General features: G+C 50.2%; 1 protein-coding gene across 8 annotated transcripts in view; it reads left to right on the top strand.

Moving 5' to 3' along the window:
* NINL (ninein like) overlaps positions 1–24,864 on the top strand; it is a 147,725-nt gene that overhangs the window by 98,246 nt on the left and 24,615 nt on the right. For 3 of the 8 annotated variants that reach the window (XM_045979352.1, XM_045979355.1, XM_045979351.1), the window contains exons 11-19: positions 2,613–2,787; positions 3,885–3,995; positions 4,606–4,686; positions 10,595–10,724; positions 12,909–13,018; positions 14,027–14,355; positions 16,441–16,579; positions 17,402–17,574; positions 24,563–24,667. In XM_045979352.1, the coding sequence (XP_045835308.1) occupies positions 2,613–2,787; positions 3,885–3,995; positions 4,606–4,686; positions 10,595–10,724; positions 12,909–13,018; positions 14,027–14,355; positions 16,441–16,579; positions 17,402–17,574; positions 24,563–24,667 (1,353 nt within the window). The remainder of the gene's footprint in view (positions 1–2,612; positions 2,788–3,884; positions 3,996–4,605; positions 4,687–10,594; positions 10,725–12,908; positions 13,019–14,026; positions 14,356–16,440; positions 16,580–17,401; positions 17,575–24,562; positions 24,668–24,864) is intronic. The other 5 variants (XM_045979354.1, XM_045979353.1, XM_045979356.1 and 2 more) reach the window with 5 other exon arrangements.

Genomic DNA, 24,864 nt, shown 5'->3' with positions numbered 1-24,864 from the left:
ATGTATAAGTGTGCACTCATGCATACTCACTTCCATCATTCCTGCATGAAAGACTCTCACAGGATAATGGGATGTTCAGGAGACCATCAGCGGGGCTTGGTGCCTGTAGCCGTAAGGATCCTTTCATCAAATTTTCAACAATATTTCTAGTCAAACCTGAGAAAATAAATAAACATGGTCTCACTGTAAGGAGGTATTAGTAAGGCCGTGAAACCCCGGGTGGGGAGACCAGCCATGACACCGTGACTGAGTAGCTGCGTGGCCGTTCTGGCTGTGGCCTGGCTGAGCTGCCCTTCCCTCCGTGTGGAACATGGGCGCCGGTGTTTTTCGCAAGGGAGGACTTAGTTAAGAAATAACTGCATATTGTTTCTGCTCCTGTCAGCAATCGACAGTCTGTATTCAGCTGATTCCCTTCTAGCGTCCAGCCACAAGCCTCCCCACTGACCACTTCTAACTGAGCAAGTTCCTGTGGGTGAAATTAGAGTCCTTAGCTGGTTGGCTTTTGCAGCTGCCAATGTATGATTTTGCTCACCTGGCGTAGTCTCCTTAGTTCCCTGATCTCACAAAACAGGATGTGAGGTCAGCATGGGTTTCCACAGAGTGAGACTCTCTCAGTCACAGCGTGACTGAAGGAACCTTGGAAGAGGACAACAGCGGGATTGCTGACACACTTTTTCCCTTCCCAGTGCCTCCCCTGCCTCCTCATGGCCCTTCTAACAGCATGGGTCTGTTGTTAGACTCACCACTGACGTCGGAGGCTTGGGATCTGCCCTGAGCAGGAGAGGTACTGATTCTGGTGCCACTGAGACCTTGGGTCGCAGCCTCCTGGGGACTGTGGGGCGAGAGGGGCCCACAGGGGCCCGTCTGGAATCTGGAGCAGCCTGACTTCCACATGATCTTCCCGTCTGCCCTGCACAGCCATGTGTCAACCCTTGGTTAATGTTGTTCAAGGGAGAAAATTCCTTTTTTAAAGAATTGTGTCCAAGAGCTAAATGTAAGTTGGTTTTAGATCAGTTTATAACTGAAAACTGATTTGCTTCAGTCATGGCATGTTAGGCTTGCTTCTCTCCCAAGCACATGGGAAGAATTTTCTGATATCTTTCCTGGGGTCAGAGAATCACAAACTTGAAAGCCTTATCTGGTCAAGGGGTCCATGAAGGCCCTGTGAGTTTGGATTTTGCCCCATGAGTAATGGAGCATTATCAGGAGTTTCTAGAAATAGCTGTTACGGCTGCATTTGGGTTTTTCTTATTATAAGAGAAATAAGTGATACATGTTCATTATAGAAAAACAAGTAAAAGTAAAAATAAAAGCAGAAATTTCACTCAGAGGTTATCACTCCTGAAGTTTTTTGTCCTTTACTTCTTTTTCCCACACACAGAATTATTTACAAAATGGTATCATATCATATATGCTTTTATGATGACTGCAGAGCATCCCATTATGTGCATCTGCCATATTTTATTTATCCATTTTTCTTTGATTGGATATTTCTAAAGCTTTTAAAGAATGTAGTGATACGGTCAAATAGGTGTTTTAAAAACTACCCCAAAAGTTTGTGGAGTGTTACATTAGCTAGATTCATCTTATTGTTTTCCCCTAAGTAATAGCTGCCCTTTCTCCATCTCCTTTCCTACTGGGTGTTCTTTCCTTAAAGTTCTGAGATGAGAAAGTCCAGACTGTGTGGGGGCAGGGGTGGGAGGGACAGTCTGGGGCCGAGGACAAATCCCTGGTGTTCTCTGCTGAATGAAGTAAGAGTTTTGATCCTCTTCAGTCTAGAGAGACTTGGTTTGAGAAATCCTGCTAATCAACGTTTCGGTGATAAAACTAAGATTTGGGGACACCTAGGTGGCTCAGTCGGTTGGGCGCCTGCCTTTGGCTTGGGCCGTGATCTCAGGGTCCTGGGATGGAACACTGCGTCAGGCTCCCCGCTCAGCGGCAAGTCTGCATCTCTTCGCCCCTCCCCCTGTTCTCGTGTTCTCTCTCTCTCTCTCTCAAATAAATAAATCTTTAAAAAATAAAAAATAAAATAAGATTTAGCACTTTTTCTGCTGATATTTCTATCAGTTCTTAGAAAAGAGTAAGCAAAAACTGAGGGGGAAGAAAAGCCTCCTACCTTCCCCTTTGATTGCTTTGGGATTTGCAGTCTGCAGGTTTTATGTTGCCTGGGTCCTGCACGAGGGGCTTACTTTGGTACACATTTGGTTGTCCACGCTCCCCTGGTGTGGGAGGTAGCTGAAGGGCAGAGGGCATCAGAGAGGTCTACCCACAGAGAGCACTGACTAGCTTACTCCAGAAGATCCAGGGACCTGCTGGCCTTCCTTGTCACCTTCCTAGTCCTGGAGGGCGTGGGGGAGCATCCACCATCAGGCCCAGAGTAGGGGGGCCCTTACAGCATGTGCAGTTTAGCCGAGGTCCAGTGACCCCATCTGTCAAGCAGGAACAATTGAGTCCCAGACAGTGTGGCCAAGTGCTACAGGCAGGAAGTTTCCAGGGAAGAAAGGCCAAGTTGCCCAGGGGATGTCCCCCAAGAGGAGGGGGTCATTATGGGCCTGGGTGTCCCCTTGGGACTTGACATGACATATTGACACATGACTGTGTGTGCTTTGCAGACATCTGGAGCGGGGGTACCGGGAAAGACTGAGCCTCCTGCGATCCGAGGTGGAGAGGGAACGTGAGCTGTTCTGGGAGCAGACCTGCAAGCAGAGGGCTGTGCTGGAGAAGGACCTGGAGCACCTGCGGGCCGAGGAGGCCAGCCTCCGGGAGAAGCTGACCCTGGCCCTGAAGGTAGATGGGGAGCAGTGTTTCCCCAGGTCATCCTGCCCTGAATGACAGAAAGGAGGTCTCCTGAAAGTTCATCCTCCCACTCCCCACATTTTCTTAGTCAGGAACTGGAAACCTCCTAGGAATCTCAAGTTTACATTTCCATGGTAGGGAAATGCCTGGGATTTCTAACTGAGGAACATCGGCTATGGCCAGAGAGAACACATTTCTCAGCCAAAGCAGTAGGGTCCTGGCTTTTCCACAAGAAGCATTGCCTCTTCCTTCTCTCTGGTCATGGGGGACCTGTAGAGCTCTTACTTTCTGCTCTGGCTCAGGGTGACAGTGGTCAGAGAGGGTCAGCAGCCGCAGCCAGCTTTGCTGCATGCCCTCCCCACCCCAAGACCAGAGCGTCTGTGGGATCAGCAAAAACCCAAAACCTAAAGCTTACCCTGCTGGAGTCCTGGGTGTGCGGCATGAAGCAAATGGGGTTTTCTGGGCTTCAGTAAATGTCCCACGACCCATACCCACCCTATATTTATCTATATTTATCTGGTTCTATCCAGTGAGCTGTCCCCTAGCCCCATGTCTCCTGGTCCCTCCTGGGCTCCTGCCTTCTTTTCCTAACTCGGAGACGGCAGATTCTTTCCACGTTTGCCTGGTCTCTGTCTCCCTGGGGGAGAAGCTGTGTCCTTGCCCGAACTGTGTCCTTAGCGCTCTTCTCACAGGTTCCCTGTGTCTATGGGCACTGCCTTCTTCCCCCAGGAGACATCTGAGCTGTGAGGGTGCCATTTCTAATCCCTCTTGCAGACAACAGCTCAGAAAGGATTGTCCCCAGCCTCTTCTTGTGTTACTCATAGCCTCCTTGAACATCAGGGCAGGAAAAGAAGGGGCAGTGGGGAAAGCAACAGGCACTGGTGAGGGGCTCTGCGGGGCTGGTCCCCAGCACAGCCTCCACCGCAGGTGTCAAGGCAGTGAGCCCCAGTCACGCTGCATTTGCAGGTTTCTTTCATGAGTGTGAGTGCTGCTGAGGGAAAAGTCCCTGATGCAGAGGGGAGACAGGCTGCCCACAGCTCTGTCCTCCACTCCCAAAGTCCAGCAAACTGCTGGCTTGTGTCTTATAGGAAAACAGTCGATTACAGAAGGAGATTATTGAAGTTGTGGAAAAGCTTTCGGAATCAGAGAAGCTGGTCTTGAAACTTCAGAATGACCTGGAGTTTGTGTTGAAGGACAAGGCAAGTCCCTTTGTTGATTCTGAGTCTCTGGGTTCTGGGTAAAAAGTGCCAGGGACTTGAAAAAGAACACATAGGTGAGCGAATTCAGTTATTTCCCACTACAGTTCTAGATGGAGAGAAAATCAGCAGGGCAATTCTCCTTCTGTGTTCTTCCTTTTTGTGCCAGTGCCAGGGTACTGGTACACCCTAGCGACGCTATGCCTGCTGGATATTTAATGACAGTGCCATCTGCACAGACCCTCATGATGGGTTCTCAGTGGTGAGGGACACAGAGGAGAGCTCCATGCCCATCATGAGATGCCTCCCTCTGGCCCTGCCCGTCACTTTGAGTAAAGGAGGGAGGAGAGGTGCTGCATGGGGGTGTCCCAGGCATCTGAGGCAGGAATGCACCCCAGGCTCCAGTTGGGAGTAGGACCACCTTCCACCTTCCATGAACTCAGAGCCTCCTTTTGCCTTGAGATCTTTTAAACAAGAGGAGGGAGGAGGAAGAGGGATGGAAGATTGTACCTAGAGATGCTGAGCTAAGTGGGAGGAGCACGAGAGGGTGATAACACACATTCTACCTGGCCTAAAGTCCTGTCTGATTTTCCTGTGTGGGTCTGACTTTTAGCTGGAACCACAGAGCACAGAGCTCCTGGCCCAGGAGGAGCGGTTCACGGAGGTCCTAAAGGAGTATGAGCACAAGTGCCGAGTACGTGCCCTGCCCAGCCCCCTTTGCCACCTTGAGCCATCACATTGCCTTTGTCTTGTACTGGGGCCACTGCTCTTGTCTTCGGTGCATGGAGCTCTAATGCACCCCTGCCCCACACCCCCCCCCCCCCCCCCCGTCCAGCCCACTTTGCAGCAAGAGTGATGGTGCTGGGGAAGGTACTAAGAGCTTGGCCCTCTAGAGACCTCCTGGTGCCAGAAGGCCACATAGCCCTCCTCTAACCATGCCTGCTAAGAGCAGGTGTGGAACTCATGGGATGGGTGGGTGGTACAGGTCACCAGGGTCTGACTGGTTTAGATCTGGATGGTGGTATGCATGTCTTGTCATTCATAGCGGGCCACATTCCTGGCCTCCACATGACGGGTAGTCCAGCATGTCTTGGCAGGAGCATCCTTGCATGTGCAGAGCAGGGGGAGCCTCTGATCTCAGCCTGTGTTCTACAGACAGAGCCCCCAAGTCTCGTGTTCCATAAGGAGAGGGGACCCAACTTGCCTACACAGTGCCCGTGCTCAGCCCCATGGAGCGGGCCAAGGGTGCGAGACTGGCACCAGTTCTGAAGGCACCATGCAGGTAGCCACACCTCGGGGGGGCCATCCGTTCCGTTAGAGACACCACAGAGCAGGGCAGAGGTGATGAACAGTGTCATTGGTGCTGAAACATACCACCACCCCATGACACTCTTAAAATTATCCAGGATCCCAGCAGCTAAAACATTATTGTGTGATCTTAAGGGTCTATTAGCAATTCACTTCTTAATGATTTCCCTCCAAAGTAAAGTCAGAATTGACTTTGTTCCTGCTGCATGTTGCTTTGGCAACACCAGAGGATAAAGGTGAGCATGCGTGCTGTTCTGGAGTGTGACATAACCTACTTTCTGCCCTGTGCTCTTTCCTCCACTCCCAACCCCAGATACCAGGGTGCCCTTCCGGAAAATCCTGTGTGTGGTCGGCTGTGGCCCCTCCTCCTGACCCTCCCCCGGGCGTGTGCTGGATTGGGGTTGGGGTGTGTTGTGATGGTTGGGGTGCAGTGACATGTCATGTTTCCTCCCTCCTTTTAAGCTTGTTGCCTTGATTTAGAGCCTGTAACTAACTCAACTAATACGCTACTTTAGTGCCCTGGATCTTTCTAACAGGCATAAACCCCATTTTTCTCTCACAGGACTCTGTTTCTCAAAGAACTGTTACTCATTTCACTTCTGCTTCTTGAAATTTGACTTTTTTGAAACATCAGAAATATTGTACATGTTAGTGTTAGTTAATCTATTTATTTAGAAATTGGTCTTTCCATTCTTTGACTATTTTTGCTGTTTCAAACTTACATTTAGAGCATTACAAAAGAACATTTTTATTGGAAAATAATTTCTAATACATGAAGTTACAAAAGTAGAAACAGTGGCAAGGGCACCTGGATACCCTTTGCCCACATTCCCCTGTTGTTTACATCTTACTCTGTGTGCACACTGTATACTTGCTGGCTGTGTGTGGATGTGCATACACAGGGATTTTCTGAACATCTGGGAGGGACTGACTTGCACCATGGGGCCACTCTGCCCCTCAGCAGGTCAGTGTGCTTTTCTGTCCGGGCTTAGTCCAACTACCTTGCAGAGGGGTGTGCAGATGCCCCAGAGTTGATTGTTAAGAGTTCATGAGTTTTGGCAGCTTCTTGTTAACTTTGGAAAGCTTGAAATCAGCTCTGGTGGGAGTTACACCACAGAAATGTGCCAAAGCCAGAAGTCTGGGCTTTTCTTCCTGAAGACCCAGCTCCCCATTCCACCTAACTGTGGCACACTTAGTAAGTTTCTGATTGCCGCTAATGCAATACCTTAACCTGCTGCTCATATTTCTGTTTCGTTAGTTAAGCTAATCATGTCCTTTAGACCTTTCCCTGGGCAGTACCAGATCCCGCGGAGGGTCACGTGCTGCCTTTGGTTGTCATGAAACATTCCATCTCAGGCCATTCAGGCTGCTGTAACAAAAACAACACAGGCTGGGGGGCTTATAAACAAGAGATTCCGTTCCCACAGTTCTCAACCCCAAGTGGTGAGTTACAGAGACTACCCCAGTGGAGCTGCCTCATGAGATCGCTCTATTTGTACTGACAGGGAGATTGCAGGGAGTCATTAAAACCTGAGGGAACAAGGGAAAGCATGCTCCTTTTAGTAGGGCTCGGGATTAATATTCAGAGGGGATTTTCACATCATAATGTGGCTGAGGGGACTGTGGGTCACTTCTGGCACTTTCTGCTTCATCTGTAGTCCAGCCTCTTCAAATGCTTTTTCTTTTCTAGTAGTTAGTTAGTTTGTTTATAAAAGGTGAGATTGACAGCTAGGCAGAAGGCTTGAGGAGTTTAGTTCCTAAAAAGTAAGATGGACAGTTAGGCAGAAGCTTTGCCTAGAAATTTCCTGAGCTCTGGGGGTGGGGGTGGGGGGGCTCAGGCCAGCGGGGTGTCTGGTGACAGCTCTTTTCCTGGGACAGACAGAAAGCTGCCTTCAAGGGAGCTCTAGGGTCTCTAACAGGAGGGCACCGATCTGCTTCATGAGGTCCCGCCTTCAAATTCTTCACCTTGGGTGTGAAGATAACCTGGAATTGGGGGTGGGGAGAGGGCACATCCAGTCTACAGGGCTTTCCTCCAAGCTTTTGTCTCTGACATGGGTATTTTTAAAGTGATATTTTAAAATATTCTTACTTTGTGTTTTTCTGATATTTCCTTTGGATTAAATTGAGATTATGTGTTCTCAGGGGGACAGCATCGGTGACGTTAATTTTTGATCACCTGGTCAAGGTGTTGCCTAATTTCCCCATTGTATAATTAGTGTTTGGCTTTTTTTTTTTCCCCTCTCATGCAACTAAATGAGCTGTCAGTGGGGAGACACGTAAAGACCACATAAACATCCTGCTCTTCATCAGAATTTTCCCTGGGTTTAGTCTCCGCTTCAGTCTTTACGGTGATGGTTGCCAAAGGATGATTTCCCAAGCCCAGCCCCCAACTCCACACCTATAAGTTGACCCTTGGAATTCTCCCGTGAGCCATAGGAGTCCTGCTACTCTGCTCTTTTTGCTGCTAGAGCATCAGTCAGTCTCCAGAGGTGGAGACTTTCAGCCTTTCCCGCAGGGCATCACCCAGCCTTTCCAAAGTCACTGCTCAGTGTTTCCCTGTACTTTGTGACCAGGATATTTGTTAGCAAGGAAACCATGCTTTCCCTTGTTGCCAAATCTTCTTCCTACTTAACTATCATTTCAGCTTCTTGTCATTTCCTTCAACTCTGACTCTCCATTTTCTCAGTGAGGCTGCCTTTGTTAAAGGGGAGTGTTAAGTGTTAATCAGAGTTCTCTGTTGTTTCATGTTTCTGCTGTTGCCTTGGGTGGACACTGTAATGGAGGAGCATGTCCTTGATCAGAAACCCCAAATGTAGATTTTCCCTCTCTGCATTTCCACACTGTTACCCATGGAATGCTTGTGTGTCCCCAAATTCATATGTTGCTGCCTATTGCTGCAGTGTGACGGCCTTAGGAGGTACTGAGCCTTTGGGAGGTGATTAGGTGAAATGTATTAGTGCTTTATATAAGGGATATACAGGATATCCCTTATATAACGGATCCCAGAGAGCTCCGCCATCTGTTCCACCATGTAAGGACACAGGGAAAGATGGCCATCTATGAACTGGGAGGCCCCCACCAGACCTTAAATCTGTCGGCACCTTGATCATGGACTCTAACTCTCATGGAACTATGAGAACTAAATTTCTGTTCTTGATAAGCCCTGTCTTTGGTATTTTGTTATAGCAGCCGAAATGGACTGAGACGCACATCAGCCCTGACCGAGGTCCCCACCATTGCCCATCCCTGGGTGGTTTTTTATCCCCCCCATTATGTGTGTGCTTACCTGGGCCTCATTGTAGCTCCAGCCAGCCTGCTGGCACCCTCTTCTTCTCCAATGCTTCCCAGTGCTGCCGTTGAAGTCCCATCTTCCCCTCAGACCCTTAGTACTGCTGGATTCTGGCAATGGGCTTGTTGCCTTTCCTGGCTGGTGTAGTTGCACCTTTGGCACCCATAGGCACCCCAAGTAAATGTGAGTCCCTGTGGAATTAGACAGGTGCTTGGCTCCCCAGCCCCACCGGACACTCCTGGTGCAGAGCAGGGGCCCATGGCCGGTGCCCAGGCTGGTGCATGTCACCCTCATCAGTTAGAAGTGGCTGCGCTCTCTGCTGAGTCCTCGGAGCAGAGACGTCTATCCCCAGCACAGCACATAAGAGAATCCACTTTCTGGCACTGCTTGAATTTTTGGGATGTGTATGTGTTTTCAAAATTTCCAACACAAGGTACACATATAATTTTAAGTTTTCCGATAGGCACATTAAAAAAATGTAAAAAGTAATAGGTGACATCAATTTTAATATTTTATTTAATTCAGTATATCTACAATGTTACCATTAAATCCTTCTTTTAGAATCCAGTCTTGAAATTCGGTGTAGATTTTAGGCAGCAGCACACCTCCATTCAGACTCACCACACCTGAGATGCTCGGTGGCCTATATGGTGAGTGCTGCTTTCTTAGACATCCCAGGGCTGGAGCAGCAGTGACCACAGGCTATGGCAGGAACCAGGGGGTGCTTGCTCTGCTTTGCACACTTGTCCCGAAGCTCTTTCTGCCCTGCCCTTCCCCCCCCAGACAGAACTACTTCTTCCATGGGGAAACTTGCATATTTGTCTAGGGGATTCTGAATGAGGTACAATGACCCTCTGTGAATCTGTGCTTCTGATAAGATCTGTGCAGAGCCTGTCCCTTCTCTCACCACCTAGAACTGCCACTGAGAGGCTCCTTCTCCAGGGCAGATGCAGTCATAGGCCAGGCACTGGCCTTCAGGAACAGTTTTGGGAAGATGAGGCTTATTCAATGAGAGCCTCCTAGAGAGGAAACTTAAATAGGATTAAAAAAACAGTGAGGGATGTGGAGCCTTGTGGATGTGCCAGGGGCTGGGCCCCAAGTCCTCTCCATGTGGCCTTAGCTAGCTTGGGCTTTCCCCAGAGGGAATATCCGAAAAGGAGAAGCTAGCTAAAAGCTGCACCCTTGGAAAATGGGGCATCACTTTTGCCATCCTGTAAGTTGGGGCAGTCACAGGCCTGCTAGGCTTCCAGAAAAGGAGGACACAGACCCAGAATCATGAGTGGACACAGCAACACACACAGCTGTGGTGTGCTGGCTGTGGGACCATCTGAGAAAGTGACTGTTAATGGTACCCTTTCTAGCCATTTGAAAAACAGGTGACCAGGTGTACTTGTTGAGATGTTTCTTTCACGTGTGGACAGAATTAACTCTGGTTGCAAATGTGACCCTTCCTCTGAAGTGTTCACGACCCTCCCCAATCCCTCCACTTCCCCCAGTGTGTGCGCTCACCCAAACCTCATCCTTTCTGTTTGGTACAATCATCTTGGCTCTGTGGCCCTTGGTCTGAGCACCTGGTATCCTCTTGGCTCAGTAGCTGTCGAAAGAACACTTTGCAGATTCAACAGCAGCAGAGGAAAGAATCCCAGGACACATCCCGGGACCCTGCTGTCTCACACCCACGTCACAACATCCCTGGGGTTTCAGCTCTTATGGTTCTCTGTGTTTTCTACACTTCTCCTCAGTTTCCACTCCACTCTTTTTTTTCTGAGCCCCTCCTGTATATGGAATGCTCGAAAGTGGTGCAGGGTCCTAGAAGGTCGAGAAGTGGCCCCTGCTTTTGTTTGGCTCACTTAGGAGGCAGGAGGGCCGCTGAAGTTTTGTGTGCTGGCATTTGGGGCCTGGCACCCGGCTGCTCTCTTGGCAGGCGGGCTTCACACTGCTCCACTCCTCGCCGCTCCTCAGGCGGCTGCTCTGGCTGCAGGGGGTGTCTGGCTCTGCCCTACAGGACCTACAGGACCGCAATGACGAGCTGCTGGCTGCACTGGAAGGCCTGCAGGCACGGTTGCCCCCAAGCTGGCATAGCCAGCCCCATGAGCAGCCAGAGGAACAGCTCCTCTCTGGACACGGGCCAGCAGGTAGGATCCCAGTCCTGGGAGGGGGTGGGTAGTATGCTCCTGCTGTGGGAAACCAGAGGCTGGTGGCAGTGGTTGTCTTATCTTCCCCCCACTGCACAAGCTTCCCCCGGTCCAGGAGGACTCTGCAGGAGGGGGGGCCAGCTACCTAGCCTGTCAGGCTTCCAAGGGATCATGTGTCCTTTGAGTGGCCACATGTGGGAGAAGGGCCTGTAACCCAAGGCCAGGGACAGTACCCATAGTGGCCCCCCCAAAGGGAGGTGGAGGAGGGAGGAGGGTAAGGGTTTTTTAGTTTGGGTGGAATGATGAAGTTTATGATAACCTGGTAGTGACCTCAGGACAGGCATGTCCTAGTGGGCCTCTTCGGTCATAGGGAGGATCCAGAGAGATGCCCTGGGGTGAGCGTTCAGCATGCGTGGGACATAGTCATCTAGGTAAGGGAGGAGAGGGAAGGGTGGAGTGAGCAGGGTGATGGTGTACCAGCCCCGCTCAGAGCCTGATGCTCAGAGCATGACGTCTGGTGTTGGGTCTGTGACAGCTCTCAGAGAGGGAATTTAAATACGTAAAATGTGTCAGAGACTCCTGATATTCACAGAGGCCTCAGGTGGACTGCAGCAGAGAGGGCTGACATTTACTCCCTGGATGGTATGGAAGGGTCGAGGCGGGGTGCAGCTGTGGCACCCCAGAAGGCCTGGCTCTATCCTCCTGTGCATAGCACTGACACCGAAGGAGTTACCTGACAAAGATCAGAGCTTCACGCTCCTTAACTCTTTAGCCTGTGCCGTTTGGGACAAGCTCTAAGCACCAAGAGGCCCAGTGCGCCATGTTTAAGGGGCACTCCCTTTGTCACTGGAGGAGTGTGGGATGCACAGAGCATGGGATGCTTGTCCAGAGTTACCAGCCAGGTCCCAGGGAGCAACAGAGCTAGGGACCTGTACCTTGGGTGGCCCTTGTCTAAAAGACCTTCGACTATGGCACCAGAAGGCAGCTCTAGCCACTGACTGCCCCCACCAGGGCCCTTTCTGTTCCCTTTTGCTCCCCCACTGCCCTCCCTCTGAACACAGAAGTTCTGTTAGCCCCTTCAAAGGAAGAGGGCTCTGCTGCCACAGGGGAGTTTTGGTAGAAGGGCTGTGTGGATCATGGCGGCCATACCATTACTGCTTCCCGCTGGAGCCACTCCTGCCAGCAGCCCATTCACCCGGACCTACGTGGCCAGAACCAGGTCGCAGATCCAGCTTCCAAGTCAGGGGCTGCCTTCTTTACCAAGGTGCTTATCCTGACTTCCCAGGCCCCAAGACCCTCACTCTATCAGTTTTTTCATGGCAAATTGTTAAGGGGTGTGTCATCTCCCTTCACTTTCCCAGCCTTGGACCAGCACAAAACCTGAGCCGTGGCCAAAACTCACATTCTGAGTCATCCCTTTGGCATGTTACTCGGTAGCACCAGGAGTCCCTGGTGCCCCAGGGGCAGGGGGTGCTTGTGGTTCCACAGGCGCCTTGTAACATGAGCAAGAACATCTGATATTGTCAGTGAGGAGAATCCTCAAGAGCAAGGGGTCGCTCATGTCCCCTTTCATGTGATCTGCCAGAACTTTGGCTCATGAGTATTTATTATGCCCAACATATTTGTTGAAAAGCCATGTTATTATCATGTAATAGTGAGTAAAATAAAGCCTCCAAGAAAAGGGCATAGCCAGAATAAAAAGCTTGAAGAAATAAGGCTCCTAGTGCCTCGTCATGAAGCACTGACAGTCGCAGGTCGCCATTGCTCGGTCTTCCCAGTTCCTCTGTGCACCTGGCGTCATTGGGGAACAGAATTCAGGGAGCAGTCAACATACCATGCACAGCATCTTTTAGGGAATCCAAGGGCCTGACAGATCTTGCAGGGAGCCTCCTGCTTATATCTGAGTAGTGTGTGTTCTGGCAAAGACTCGGAATGCTGATTTCTAAAGAGCTGCTACCTTGAGAACTCAGCATTGCTTGTGGAGACCCACCAGCGTCAGCTTTCTCTGCCAGCACCACACTCCTCTTGCAGAAAGGGCCCATGGAGGGTTGTGCATGGTAGGGGTTATGATGGAAGAAGACTGGGCTGAATACTCAGTGCTGGCCAAAATGTCAGGTCGGAGGGCTGGGAACGGCCCTCGGCATCTTCGGCAGGGTGGAAATGGGAACGTCTCCTTGTTTGCAGGCATCATTTCATTTGTTGGTGACTCCATTCCAGTGAGTTTAGAAACGGAGATAATGGCGGAGCAGGTGAAGGAACACTGCCAAGACCTCAAGATCCAGCTGGAGACCAAGGTCAGGGCGGGTAAGGGTGGCCACAGGGACACAGAGGAGCCTTGTGCCACATGCTGCAAAGCTTCACTCATGTGTGCATGTTTTCATGTGCACACGTGCACCCTAGATCTTGTGCCTCTTAGGAAGCCCGTTCGGGGACAGGAGATTGTGGGGAAATGTAAATAAAATGAACATTCTGCCTCACACCTTCTTTGGAAGGAGGCAGGAGAAGAGGAATGACCAGTAAAGGGAGGGAATGGGGTTGTGGGTCCCCGAGTGTCACAGAGGTCACCCTGAGACCAGACCTCCCTGCCCATTCTGCCATCAGGAAATTACAGCTTCCATCTGTCTTCTCAGCTGATGTGACCCTGGGATTGCCCTTTGTGGGGATACTCTGTGGCCTTGTGGCCTTGTGGCCAGGACCGTGACTGAGTCTGTCTTCTTAGATGAGCTTGTCCTCTGCTCCATTAGCAGACTGGTGGTGAGGTTTTACTGAGGGGCATCTCCATGATTTGTTTCCACGATTTGTTATAGGGCATAAGAGTAGCAGCAAGGTGGGATTGCCTGTCCTGGGCTTGTGCCTCTGGGCTCTCTGGATGCATTAGCTAGACACTCCTGTAGTGATCATGCCCTGGGGACCAGAGGGTGTTCAGAGCCACGCACTGGTCTCAGGAAGGATCTGCAGTTCTCTCAGTTGTCCCACTGTCTGCCCTCCGGATGGCCGGGCCAGGCATCTGGCCCAGGCAGGCATCTGGCCCGGCGTGATCCTAGCCTCTGTTCCCCATCTGCTGGACCTGCCTCCTGGGGCCCTTGTGAGGGTTATAGGAGACAACAGAGCCCGAAACCGGCACCAGGAGAGGCTCCACTGACTTAGCGCTGCTCTTTCCTTTCACAGGCCCGTGTACTTCTTTGGGTCTGGGCCACGATTCTCTGGGTGTCGTGCCTAGAGGTCTGGTATTTCTGTGTTGTGTTGTCCAGTAAGTCATTTTCAGGACTCCTGATCAGCACTGCTCCCATTTCTCTTTTCAGGTCAGTTCCTACGAAAGGGAAATGGAAGCGATGAGAAGGGACTTCATGAAGGACAGGGAGGAGATGCAGCAGGCCTTCAGGCTTGAGGTCCACATGCTGGAGTGCCGGAGGGCAGACCTGGAGGTGCTGCTTGGGAAGTCTCAGAAGCTCATCCGAGGCCTGCAGGACCAGCTCCAGCAGGTGACCTGCGGCCCTCTGCCGGAGAGGGCGGGCTTGGGGCAGTGCTGCATGCAGGCGCTGTCTGGCCCGGCTGGGCCGCTGGCCAAAGAGCAGGACCCACTGGAGCAGGAGCAGCACCAGAGGCATCGGACCGAGCTGCCGCGAGTCAGGTCAGGTGCTACATCCTTTCAGGATCTTACATCTAGTGGTGTTTGCCAAGAATCCAGACTTGAAATTTTGTCAAGCAACCTGCTCAGAATCTTAGTGCCTTCTAAAGGGGTGCTTTTTCTTGGGGCAGTTAGGTGAGCATTGAAAGAACAGATCAGTGGTGCATGGGTGGCTCATTCAGTTAAGTGTTAGACTCTTTCTTGGTTTCAGCTCAGGTCATGCTCTCAGGCAGGCACGACTGAGCCCCTCATGGGCTCATGCATCAGGCTGCATGCTCAGTGCCGTCTGCTTGCAATTCTCTGTCTTCCTCTCTCTCTTCCCCTCCCCGCACTCACATGCACTCCCTTCCCCCACTTTCTAAATAATAAATGAATAAAACAGAAAGAAAGAACAGGTCATCAGGTAGGGATTGTCCCTTTGTATTAAAACTATGTGTTAACTAGAGCCTAGGAGTTAAAATTCCTTATAGAATTTTGCCTCACACTTGCAAAAGGCAGATGTTCTTCCTTTAGAATCTCATTCTAATAATTCTTTAGTATCTCATCCTTTAGTATTTCATTCTTCCTTTAGTATCTCATTTTCTAGGACATGGTATTGTAGGACATGAGCAGATGGATAAAAGTTCTAAAACCCCTAAAACAATAGGAAAGACAAGTAATTTGGGTTAGTGAGTCTCTTGGAAAGGCCAAAAGTTATGAGAAAAGGAGAGGAAAGGTTTATTTGGAAAATTTATTTGGAAAACTGGAATATGGCATCTTGTGTCCAACAGTGTCATAGTTACATGAGACTTATCCATGTGCCCATTCCTTATTGAGTGGGTCTGACTTGGTAGAGTGAGTGACTAGTTATTTTAGCCATGGCACTAGTTAGTCAGCCCCTCCATGTCCTAAGAGGTGTCTAGGACCCACCGAGCTCAGGAGGGGATGACCACGCCCAGCATTTGTTGACCCAGTGCTGAGCAGATGGCTCATAGTGGAGGGGTCCACTGCACCATGCTCCCCACGGAGGGGCTGTGCAGGGCTCGGTGGGGTTCGGTGTTGGAGCTGAGTGCATGTGGCCTCAGTCACCCCCTGCTTACAGGATTTTGACAGTCTTTATGTAGAGACCATGCCCTCCAACGTGGGTGGGTGTGCTCTCCCCTTTGGTTCAGTGGTTGGAGGTAGCCCGAGTACATTGGATATGCTGTGAAAGAACCAGCCCAGCCCCCAAGTCTATGGGTGCTTCTTTCTCCCTGCAGTCAGATGACACCAGTGGAGGCCCCCAGGCCCTCAGGTGCCAATGAAAACTGTCACTCTCCTATAGGATGATAAAGGTCATTTTTAAGTCCTTTATTTTCTCTTAAACCCTAGAGCTGTGCCCCTACTGGCAGCAGATGGGCCCATGTAGGGTAGCCCCTCCCACCAGCCTGCGCCAGTCACCTGGAGGACCTGCTTGCTGCTCACAGTCCCTCCCCGGACTGGAGCTAGAGCCACATCTGGCCACGTGTCCTGTTCTCAGGCTGATGCCAGCCAGGAACAGTGAACATGTCCTTAGTGCCCTCACCTCAGCTAGGACTCCACTCTCCCAGGGCCATGAAGGCCTGATGCCCAGCAACTGAACCGACTTTTCAAGAGGAGCTTTAACTGTAGGCGAGATACACACATTTCACTAAAGTTTTAGACCAGCACTGTCCTTAGTACTTCTGTGATGGGGGACACATCCTGTGTCTTCTCTGTCCCTGATGGCAGCCACCAGCTGTGCATGGCTACTGAAACCTGGACATGTGGCCTACATGACTCAGATTCTGAGTTTTTATCCTATTTAGTTCTAATCAGCTTACACCTGAACAGTTATATACATGAATGGTTTCGTGTCAGCGTCTCAATGTAAAACCCAGCCCCACTGAGGGCACATCCTCCCATAGACCCTCCACGGAGGGTCCAGGGCATGGACGGAGCACTAGGGTGCACGGGGGCTGAGGGGAAGAGCAGGCAGAGGAGGTCTGCGGTCAGGACAAGAGGAGCCTGTGAGGAGGCCTTTCCAACCCAGGGGTAGGACTGCGCCTAGAGCTGTGCCTACAGTACCTGTAACATGCTCTGTTTCTGTAGGAAAGAGGCTGAAGTTGTGCGAAACTACGAACTCTCAAGGATGCAAGCCCAGCAGGCTGTCCACTGTAAGCTCTTAGTGCTGCAGCCTCGGCAGGAGAAGGAAGAGGCGCTACTGAGCCCCCTGCTGCAAGTCCACGAGGTGACCAGGAGAAGGACCAGAGGCAGGGCAGGGGGAAGGAGATGCACCCACGTTGGGAGAGTCGGCTGCTGAAGCTGCAGGAGCTGGCAGGCAGGGAACAGGGAGAGCTTTACAAGTCCCTCGCCCTGGAGGAGGAGAGGCTGGAGCTCGCCTGGAGGAAGTAAATGGAAAGAATTATATGGGGAACAGATATGGTGTGGGCCTGTTTGTGGGATTGGTCAGCAGTGGCAGTTCGCGAGTAGGAGGGGACAGGTGGCCCCACGCCCTTCTCTGCAGGCAGGAGGGGGCAGCCCCTGGCCTGGCTGGAACCTGGTGATGGGCATGGCCGTGGGCAAACCAGGGGAAGAGATGTGCCAGGCCAGCTCCTGTGCCGTGTGAATGCTGGGCAGAGCCGAGCCCTGGCCCATGGAGGGCCCTGGAGAGCCTTGGCCTCAGAGAGTATGGTCAGCATGTGCTCATTGCCAAAGAGGTGGCTTCTGCTCCCCCTGAGAGGTGGGCACAGGTGCACCCACGTGGGGTGGACAGGAGAGCGGTTCTGGGGGAGCCAGTGCCTCGTGCCGGCGGCTCAGCTGGTCTGAAGCCAGACTGAAGCACAGGAGCTGCTCTGTGGAACAGGGGGAGATGCCTTACCAGCTCACCCCACTGCAGTGGGCAGAGGAGGGACTGAGAGGTCACTGGCTGTTCTAGAGCAAGCTAGGCACCTGAGTGGGGGGCTGGTCCCCACAGGGAGCCAAGGGCAGGCTGTGGAGGAGCGGGGCCAGCCTGGAGCAGGGGCTGCAGCACAGCAGGGACAAGGCCAATAAGGGCACCTCGCTGCCCCAGCCCCACCTCATTGGTCCCCAGGTGGCCAGGCAGGAGCAGCTCAAGGCCCTGCAGGAGGAAGAAGCCAACATGGCCCTGGAGAGGGAGAAGGATGACATGAAAACCAAACTTCTGCAGCTGGAAGATGTCGTCCGGGCTCTTGAGAAAGAAGCAGATTCGAGAAAGGACAACAGGTGTGGTTTCTACCCATTCCTGGAAGGTCAGGCTATATCTCTCACCTCCTGCTCCACTGCGTGGGCCTTGGCACAGCTGTTGAAGGGAATTACGTAACCATTGTGCCTGTGCAGCGGTCATAAGCCTGGCCCTGACCCCATGCATCCCAGAGGTCACCAGTGAGTGGGTGACGGCAGAGCTGGGCCTTTCTGGGCAGCTCCACTGATGTCCCCTGCTCTTGTCCTCAGGAAGTCCTTGCTGGTCTCACAAGGACAAAGACTTGGCCTGGAGCCCCGCTTCAGTCCTGGGTGGCCTGAGCGCTCTTTCTGCTGACTTTGAGCAGGACCCGCCACATTGCCCCACTAGCATATGCTCCAGGCACTGTCCTTGAACTGCAGGTTCCTGAGCTTTGTGAGTGGCGCAGCAGACAAGGCTGTCCAGCCCAGGCACCTCCTGAGAGGCTCGGACTGGGGCATGAGTGCCCGGGGATCAGAATGCTGCTGCAGTTGATGCCTTCAGGGAAGCCTCCAGCTGGGGAGGTGGCCTGGAGATGTTGGTCTGTGGGCCAAGTTCAGAGAATGCATCCAGGCCCTCCTTCCCAGGGTTCCCTGAGGGACTTGGGCTGGCACATGCTCTTTCTCAAAAGCCCGGAATTCTAGAATCTAGGCTTTTCCAGATGCTGCAGCACATGGCCTTAGATGTTTTTCTGGCTACTCTGGAGATGGAAGGCTTCCCTGGGAGATGTTACGGGTACCGGCACGCCAGGCACAGCCATGTGATATGTCCGTGCTCTGAGCGCAGTGTCACTTGGTCCCATGACCCCTGCACAGCACACCTGTGTGGGGCCACCTCCTGTGGAGATGGAGGCTCTGTGAGGTATTGTTTCACTTGTCAAGTAGGTGATGCCAGCTCCCAGCAGACCCGGGCCTGTCTTGGAGCATGATCATAGGTGTGTGGTGAGACCTACAGTCCAGCTCAGGCATCAGCTCCTGCTATCTGGGTGACCCATGGGGAGAAAAAAGATTATGTGGGGTAGACATGAAACCAAAAGGAAGAAATGTCAAGGCACCACTCAGCTTGAGACAAAACATTAGCATAGCTAGAAGCCTCCTAGGCACAAGGTCTCCTCACCTCCCAGAGATACCATTACTTGATGTCCCTGCTTCTTTCGTGGGTGTCTCTAAACCATAGAGCACCTTGTCTGTGGAGGCCTGTCTTCTCAATTTCGTCACCCATGGAGTGCAGAGGGTGCCGTCCCCCAGAGGGCCTGGAGCACGAAATGAATGTACAACACGCACTTACTATCCTGGGTGCTCCACAGCAAGTCCCTGACACCCAGAGGCTGGTCTTAGACCCTGCGGACACACCATGGGCACCTGTTCTGTGCAAGAGTCTGTGGCAGGCCCCAGGCATGCGCAGAATCAGCCCAGCACCTTGAGCCTGTTGACCCTACAACTAAAGTCACAGTTGTAGTCTCAGGAGGGTCTTCACCCCTTGACAGTATTTATGGGGCATCTTCTATGTGGGGCACAGCTAGGGATCACAGCAGGCTGCAAGACAGGTTTACAGCTTTGGGTCTGTGGGGGAGGTGCCATGCTTCCTGTGTGTCTCTGTGTCAGGGAGAAACGTGCTGCTATATTTCAAGTATGAGGAAACTTAAAGGCCGTGCTGCCGAGACTGTGTGCATTTCCCAGGGACATGTGCACGAATAGTGAAAGCCTAAGAAAATATATAGAAACAACCAGCACAAATTCAAGCTGGTAGTTTTCTGGGAGGAGAGGTGTTCAGGTCTGGGAAGGTGGAGGAGGACCTGGGGAAGGAGCAGACTTTGCCCAGGGTAGAGGGCTTTGGGGAACAAGGAGATGGCTGCACAGAAGGGAATGTGAGTGTGAGCCGGCTCTTGTGGGCATGCTGGGGCCCTGAGGCGGGCAGCTATGGAAACGTGCTCTTTGTTAGCTAGGGAAAGAAGATTGGATTGCAGGAGTCATAGGGTAGGTGTGTAGGAGGTGGGTAGAAGGCAGGGGGAGGCGGTTACTGCAGCTGTCCAGGCAAGAAGTGACAGTTGCTGGGGGCCGGAGTGATAGCATCCGAGGTGCAGGAAGTCACCTTGCAGGAGTGTGGAGGCCAAGATTATGTGTTACAGGAGGATGGGATTTTCATAAGGAAGCTGGAAGTGGGCCCCAGAGCAGTCAGAGGACTCCCTGAAATGCCACTGACCAAGAAAAGGGGAGGGCAGCATTCAGTTACACTGAGGAGCCTGTGGTGTCTCCTGTGGAGTGAGGTAGGTGAAGAGTTGAGGAAGGAGCCCCGCAGAGGAAGGAGAAGCCAAGGAGCTGTGTCTTTAGGGGAAGTATCCCACAAGGAGAGAGGAACACTTGTCTCCAGGGCCCTTGAGAGGCCAGTTCACACAAGAACTGCAGAAGTCCACTGTGCTCAGCAGCATGCAGGCGCCTCCAGAGCCCACTGGCATCCCGCACCCCCAAGCTGGGTCCCCAGCCCCTGCTCTGTGAGGGCAGGTTTGTCCCTAGCACCAGACAGTGGACCAAACCCTGGTCACAACTCCCAGTATATTGGCCTTGTGGCCACTTGTAAGGAAACACATGGGACCACTTCCCAAACCCACACCAGAGCCGGTGTTGGTGGGGTAGTGATAAGCATAGCTGCCTTCCAAACCCACAGGCAGGCACCTTGGCTGGCAGGATCTTAAAGGCCTTTGCGGAGATTTGGGCCTTTATCAAGGAGAAAGCAAAGTGCAGAGAGTGACATGACCAGATTTAGACCATGACAGACTCTCTGCCAGTAGCTTAGAGAACAGAAGTGGTCTGAAGGCCCACGTGGCTGAATTCATCCACGGTTACCTCTCCTATTGCTATTTTGCTGTATACACAGTTCCACACACACCCTTTTTAAATTCTTTCTGAATCACTGGAGATAATTGCAGACATTATGATACTTTACTACTAAATATTTCAATATGTTATTTTTTTTCCTGAAGATTTTATTTACTTATTAGAGAGATAGAAAGAGACCACAAGTAGGCAGAGCAGCAGGCAGAGGAAGAGGGAGAAGCAGGCTCTCCACTGAGCAGGGAGCCCGATGTGGGGCTCGATTCCAGGACTCTGGGATCATGACCTGAGCCAAAGACAGCCGCTTAACCAACTGAGCCAGCCAGGTGCCCCGTCAACATGTTACTTTGTAAGAACAAGAAGTTCTCTTGCATATCCACAGTATTGTTAGCACATGTAGGAAGTTTAGTTCGAACACACTGCTATTTTTAATTTTTAATTAACTCCACTTCCAGATTTTGCCAATTGTTTCAGTGTGTTCTTTGTAGTTTGTCCACCTGCCCCAGATCTAAGCAGGGATCATGGTGTGCATTTAGTTATCATTTCTCTTTAATATCCTTTAAGTGTATCAGTCTTCTTAAATTAGTTTTTCTGTCAATGGCTTTCTTTTAATCATGGCAAAGTCCACATAATATAAAATTGACCATTTTAACCACATAATTTAGTGGCATTAAATATGTGCCACATGTAACTATCACCACTTTCTACTTCCAAAACTTTCTCATCATTCCAACCAGAAACTCTCTATTAAACGATAATAATTGCTAGTATTTTGTGAGGATTTTAGCATCAGTATTGGTCTATAGTTTTCCTGTAAGAGTTTGAGAAAGATTAGCATGTTCTTCTTTAAATGTTTGGTTGGGTGGCTCGGTTGGTTGAGTATCCAGCTCTTGGTTTTGGCACAGATCATGATCTCAGGGTCCTGGGTTAGAATGCTGTGCCTGGCTGAGGATTCTCTCTCCCTCTTTGGCCCTCCCCCCACTCACAAGCATGCTCTTTCTCTCTCAAATAAATCTTTAAAAAAAAAAAAAAAAGATTCCACTGTTGACATTGGGTAGTCTACTCTGTCTAGTTGTTGCTCTGTGTGTGTATTAGTTCCCTACTGTTGCTGTAACTAATTACCACTATTACTAAGTTAATGGCTTAAAACAACACAATTTATGATTTTACAGTTTTGGAGCTCAGAAGTCTGAAATGGTTATGACTGGATTAAGATTAAGATGTTGGGGGGCACCTGGGTGGCTCAGCGGGTTGGGCCTCTGCCTTCGGCTCGGGTCATGATCTCGGGATCCTGGGATCGAGCCCCGCATCAAGCTCTTTGCTCAGTGGGGAGCCTGCTTCCCCCCTCTGCCTACTTGTGATCTATCAAATAAATAAATAAAATCTTCAAAGAAAAAAAAAGATTAAGATGTTGGCAGGATTGCCATCCTTCCTGGTGGCTCTAGAAGAGAATCACTGTTCTCATGATTTCCAGCCTCTGTGGGCTGCTCGCATTCCTTGTTTCTGCCCCCCTTCCATCATTAAAAATAGTGATGACTGGTCCCGTCCACCTGGCATCACATCACTCTGACACCCATGCTCCTCCCTCCCTCTTCCACATTTCAGGATGCTGCGATTACATTGGGCCCACCAGGATGATCCAGGAGCTATAATTGTAGTTCATTCATACAGTTCGTTGCTGTGGATTGTTCTGTTGTGTGAATGTACCACAGTTTACTCATTCACTTGTGGATGGGCATGTGAATAGTGTTTAGTTTCAGTCAGCACAAATAGTACTGCTAAGAAAGTTCTTACCTGTGTCTTTTGGAGCATTTATGTTGGGGTGTGCCTAAGAAGGGAATTGTCAGGTCATAGGGCAGGGATGTGGTTTTCTTTCTACTCATCCAGCTTAGAAAAACATTATACCCATTGAAATTGTGTCTAATGAAAATTTCTCAGCCATTATTTCTGAAACATTGCTTCTTCTCTCACTCTACGGTTAGATGTATGTTGTTAGATCTTTTCAATTTTCCTCCATTTCTTCCCTTCTATGTCTTTTATCTTCTTTTCTCTCTTGTCGCATTCTGGGTACTTTCTTCCCCTATCTCTGTGTTCCAGGTCAGTAATTCTTCCTTCAGCTGTCTAAATCTCCCATTTAACTTATTCAGTGTGGTTTTATTTTGACATGGCCTTTTTTTTCCATTTCCAAAAGCCATTTTTTGTCCTGTTTGGTCTGATCATTTTTGATATTTTCTTATTGCCTTTTTATGTTTTTAATTTCCGTTTTTATTATGTAAACATTTTATAATTTTATCATTAGTTTGTGTCGATAAATCTAATATCCGAGGTTTTCATGAGATCTAATCTGCTGTTTCGCTTCTGCTGCCCCTCAGAGGTGCCTTTCCGATGTGATCTTTGATTGTGAGCTCAGGTTTCTGTGATGTTAATCTCTGGGAAATCTCCAGAACTGTAGTAGAGGATGCTTTCTGAAGAAAGGGCGGATGTTGCTTTTACTGAGAATTGGGAGCCTGCTAATCTGGGACCACTTTCACTTCCTCTAGGGCACTGGCTTAGTCAGCGTCCACGGTGTGGTTTTTCCATGCTGCTGATGGCACTGCTGACATAAGCATTGGCCTCAGGGTAACCCTATCTTTATGTGGCTCAGTGCTCACAGCTGGGGTTTTAGCTTCAAGATTTTTGTTTTATTAGGGGGCCCTTGGAGGTTTCCATTACCTTCTGTGAGGACAATAATCCCTTTGTATGATCAGCCTCACACAGCTCTAGTTGCTTGGTGTGGTGAGGGGGGAAGGGATGGAATAACCATTGGCTTATCTGAGGTCCAGGAAGCTGGAAGTGGAACCCCAACCCCAACACACACAGCTGCCTTGAATCAATTTGTCTTCCAACCTGGAGCCAGGGTGGCAGTTTCCAAACACAGACCTCATTTATTTCACTCCTCTGCTTGAAACCATTTTCTGCTTTAAAAATTCCAGTGACTTCCCTTTCTCTTTTTCTCTTTAGTTCCTCATGAGATAAAATAAAGTCCTATTTATGTGTATGAAGGAGACACTTAACACTTGGTATTATAAGCATATTACATTAAATAAATATAGTAAGACCATGTGGCTTTGAGTATTTTTAAACTGAAAAAATTAGAAGATAATGCCAGATAGGGACCTATCGGGGTGAGTGGGGGACAAATGTCAGACCAGCATCTATTAAGGTAAATTGCTATGTGTGTGTTGGGAGCGGGGTACCTGAGTGGCTTAGTCAGTTAAGTGTATGCCTTCAGCTCAGGTCATGATCTCAGGGTCCTAGGATCAAGCCCCATGTCAGGCTCTGCACAGGAATCTGCTTCTCCCTCTCACCCTCCCCTTGCGCGTGTGCACACATTCTCTCTCAAGTAAATAAAGTCTTTAAAAAAAAAAAAGAATAAATTTCTCGGGCAGCAAATATGGGTTTTAAGCTGCCTCATTTGTGATCTTTACCGGTAAATTGCTTATCTGTCATATGTCAGTGGTGTTACCCAAGTGGAGATTTCTAAGTTACTAGAAAGCAAAGGTGGCTCCAGGCAAACTTGGTTCATATCGTAATTACTCCTGCTTGCTTTTTCCCATTGAGGGATCCATCTAACACCCTGTGAGCATCTCCCCAGTTTTCTTCTCCCTCGTGCTGACCTCAGAGTGTATGATGCGGGTAGCGATCTCCAAAGAGGAGAATGTGTTTTGGTCTTCTGATCCTTTGTGTTCCTTAGCTCCATGCTAGAGTTCTCTGGTAGGGGATGACCATCCCTGCAGTAACCTAAGGACCCACAGCCAGCATTGTGCATTGATACCAACCATGACCACACTCATTTTAGTTAATGGTTGTAAGATGTGGTAACAGGCCAGCTGTAACATGAAGTAAACAGAACCAAGGTGGTGAATACATTGATGAGTTGTTGATTCCGTGACTGTTTTAGAAGCTAAGAAAGTTTTATTTTCTGTAGCTTATTGCTTGGGAGATGCAAACCATAGCAGGTTAGCAGTACATAAAGGAAAAGGAACAGTGTGCTCTGTGCCATCCAGGGATGACGCAGGGTCCACCATGACTTCCACCTGTAAGACCATACGCATGTAACCTATGGATTGTGGCCAGCTCCTGGGGTCCCCACGCTTACCAAACATGGTAATTTTTCATGCAGAATCGAGTTGGATAGGCTTTCTGAAGAAAATGTATTGTTGAAAAATGAGCTGGGAAGGATTCAGCAAGAGCTCAAAGCTGCAGAAAGGACAAATGATGCTCAGAGGTAAGGGCCTTGGCTCCATGGTTCTGCCTGGATTCCAATTTGCAACACGCTTTGCCCTTTGTACAATGAGCTTTGAAGGTGTTGCTGGGGAAAGTGGGAAGTGTTCAGGCGCCTGGGTGGCTCAGCCTGTTGAGTGTCTAGATGACTGTATGTGGAAGGGGAGTGACTTTCTGCTTTCATTGCCATAGTCTTATAGT

Source organism: Meles meles, chromosome 15, assembly GCF_922984935.1.
Source record: "Meles meles chromosome 15, mMelMel3.1 paternal haplotype, whole genome shotgun sequence".
NCBI lineage: Eukaryota > Metazoa > Chordata > Mammalia > Carnivora > Mustelidae > Meles > Meles meles.
Note: the sequence above shows the minus strand (reverse complement) of the source record. Positions and strands in the feature narration are given on the sequence as shown.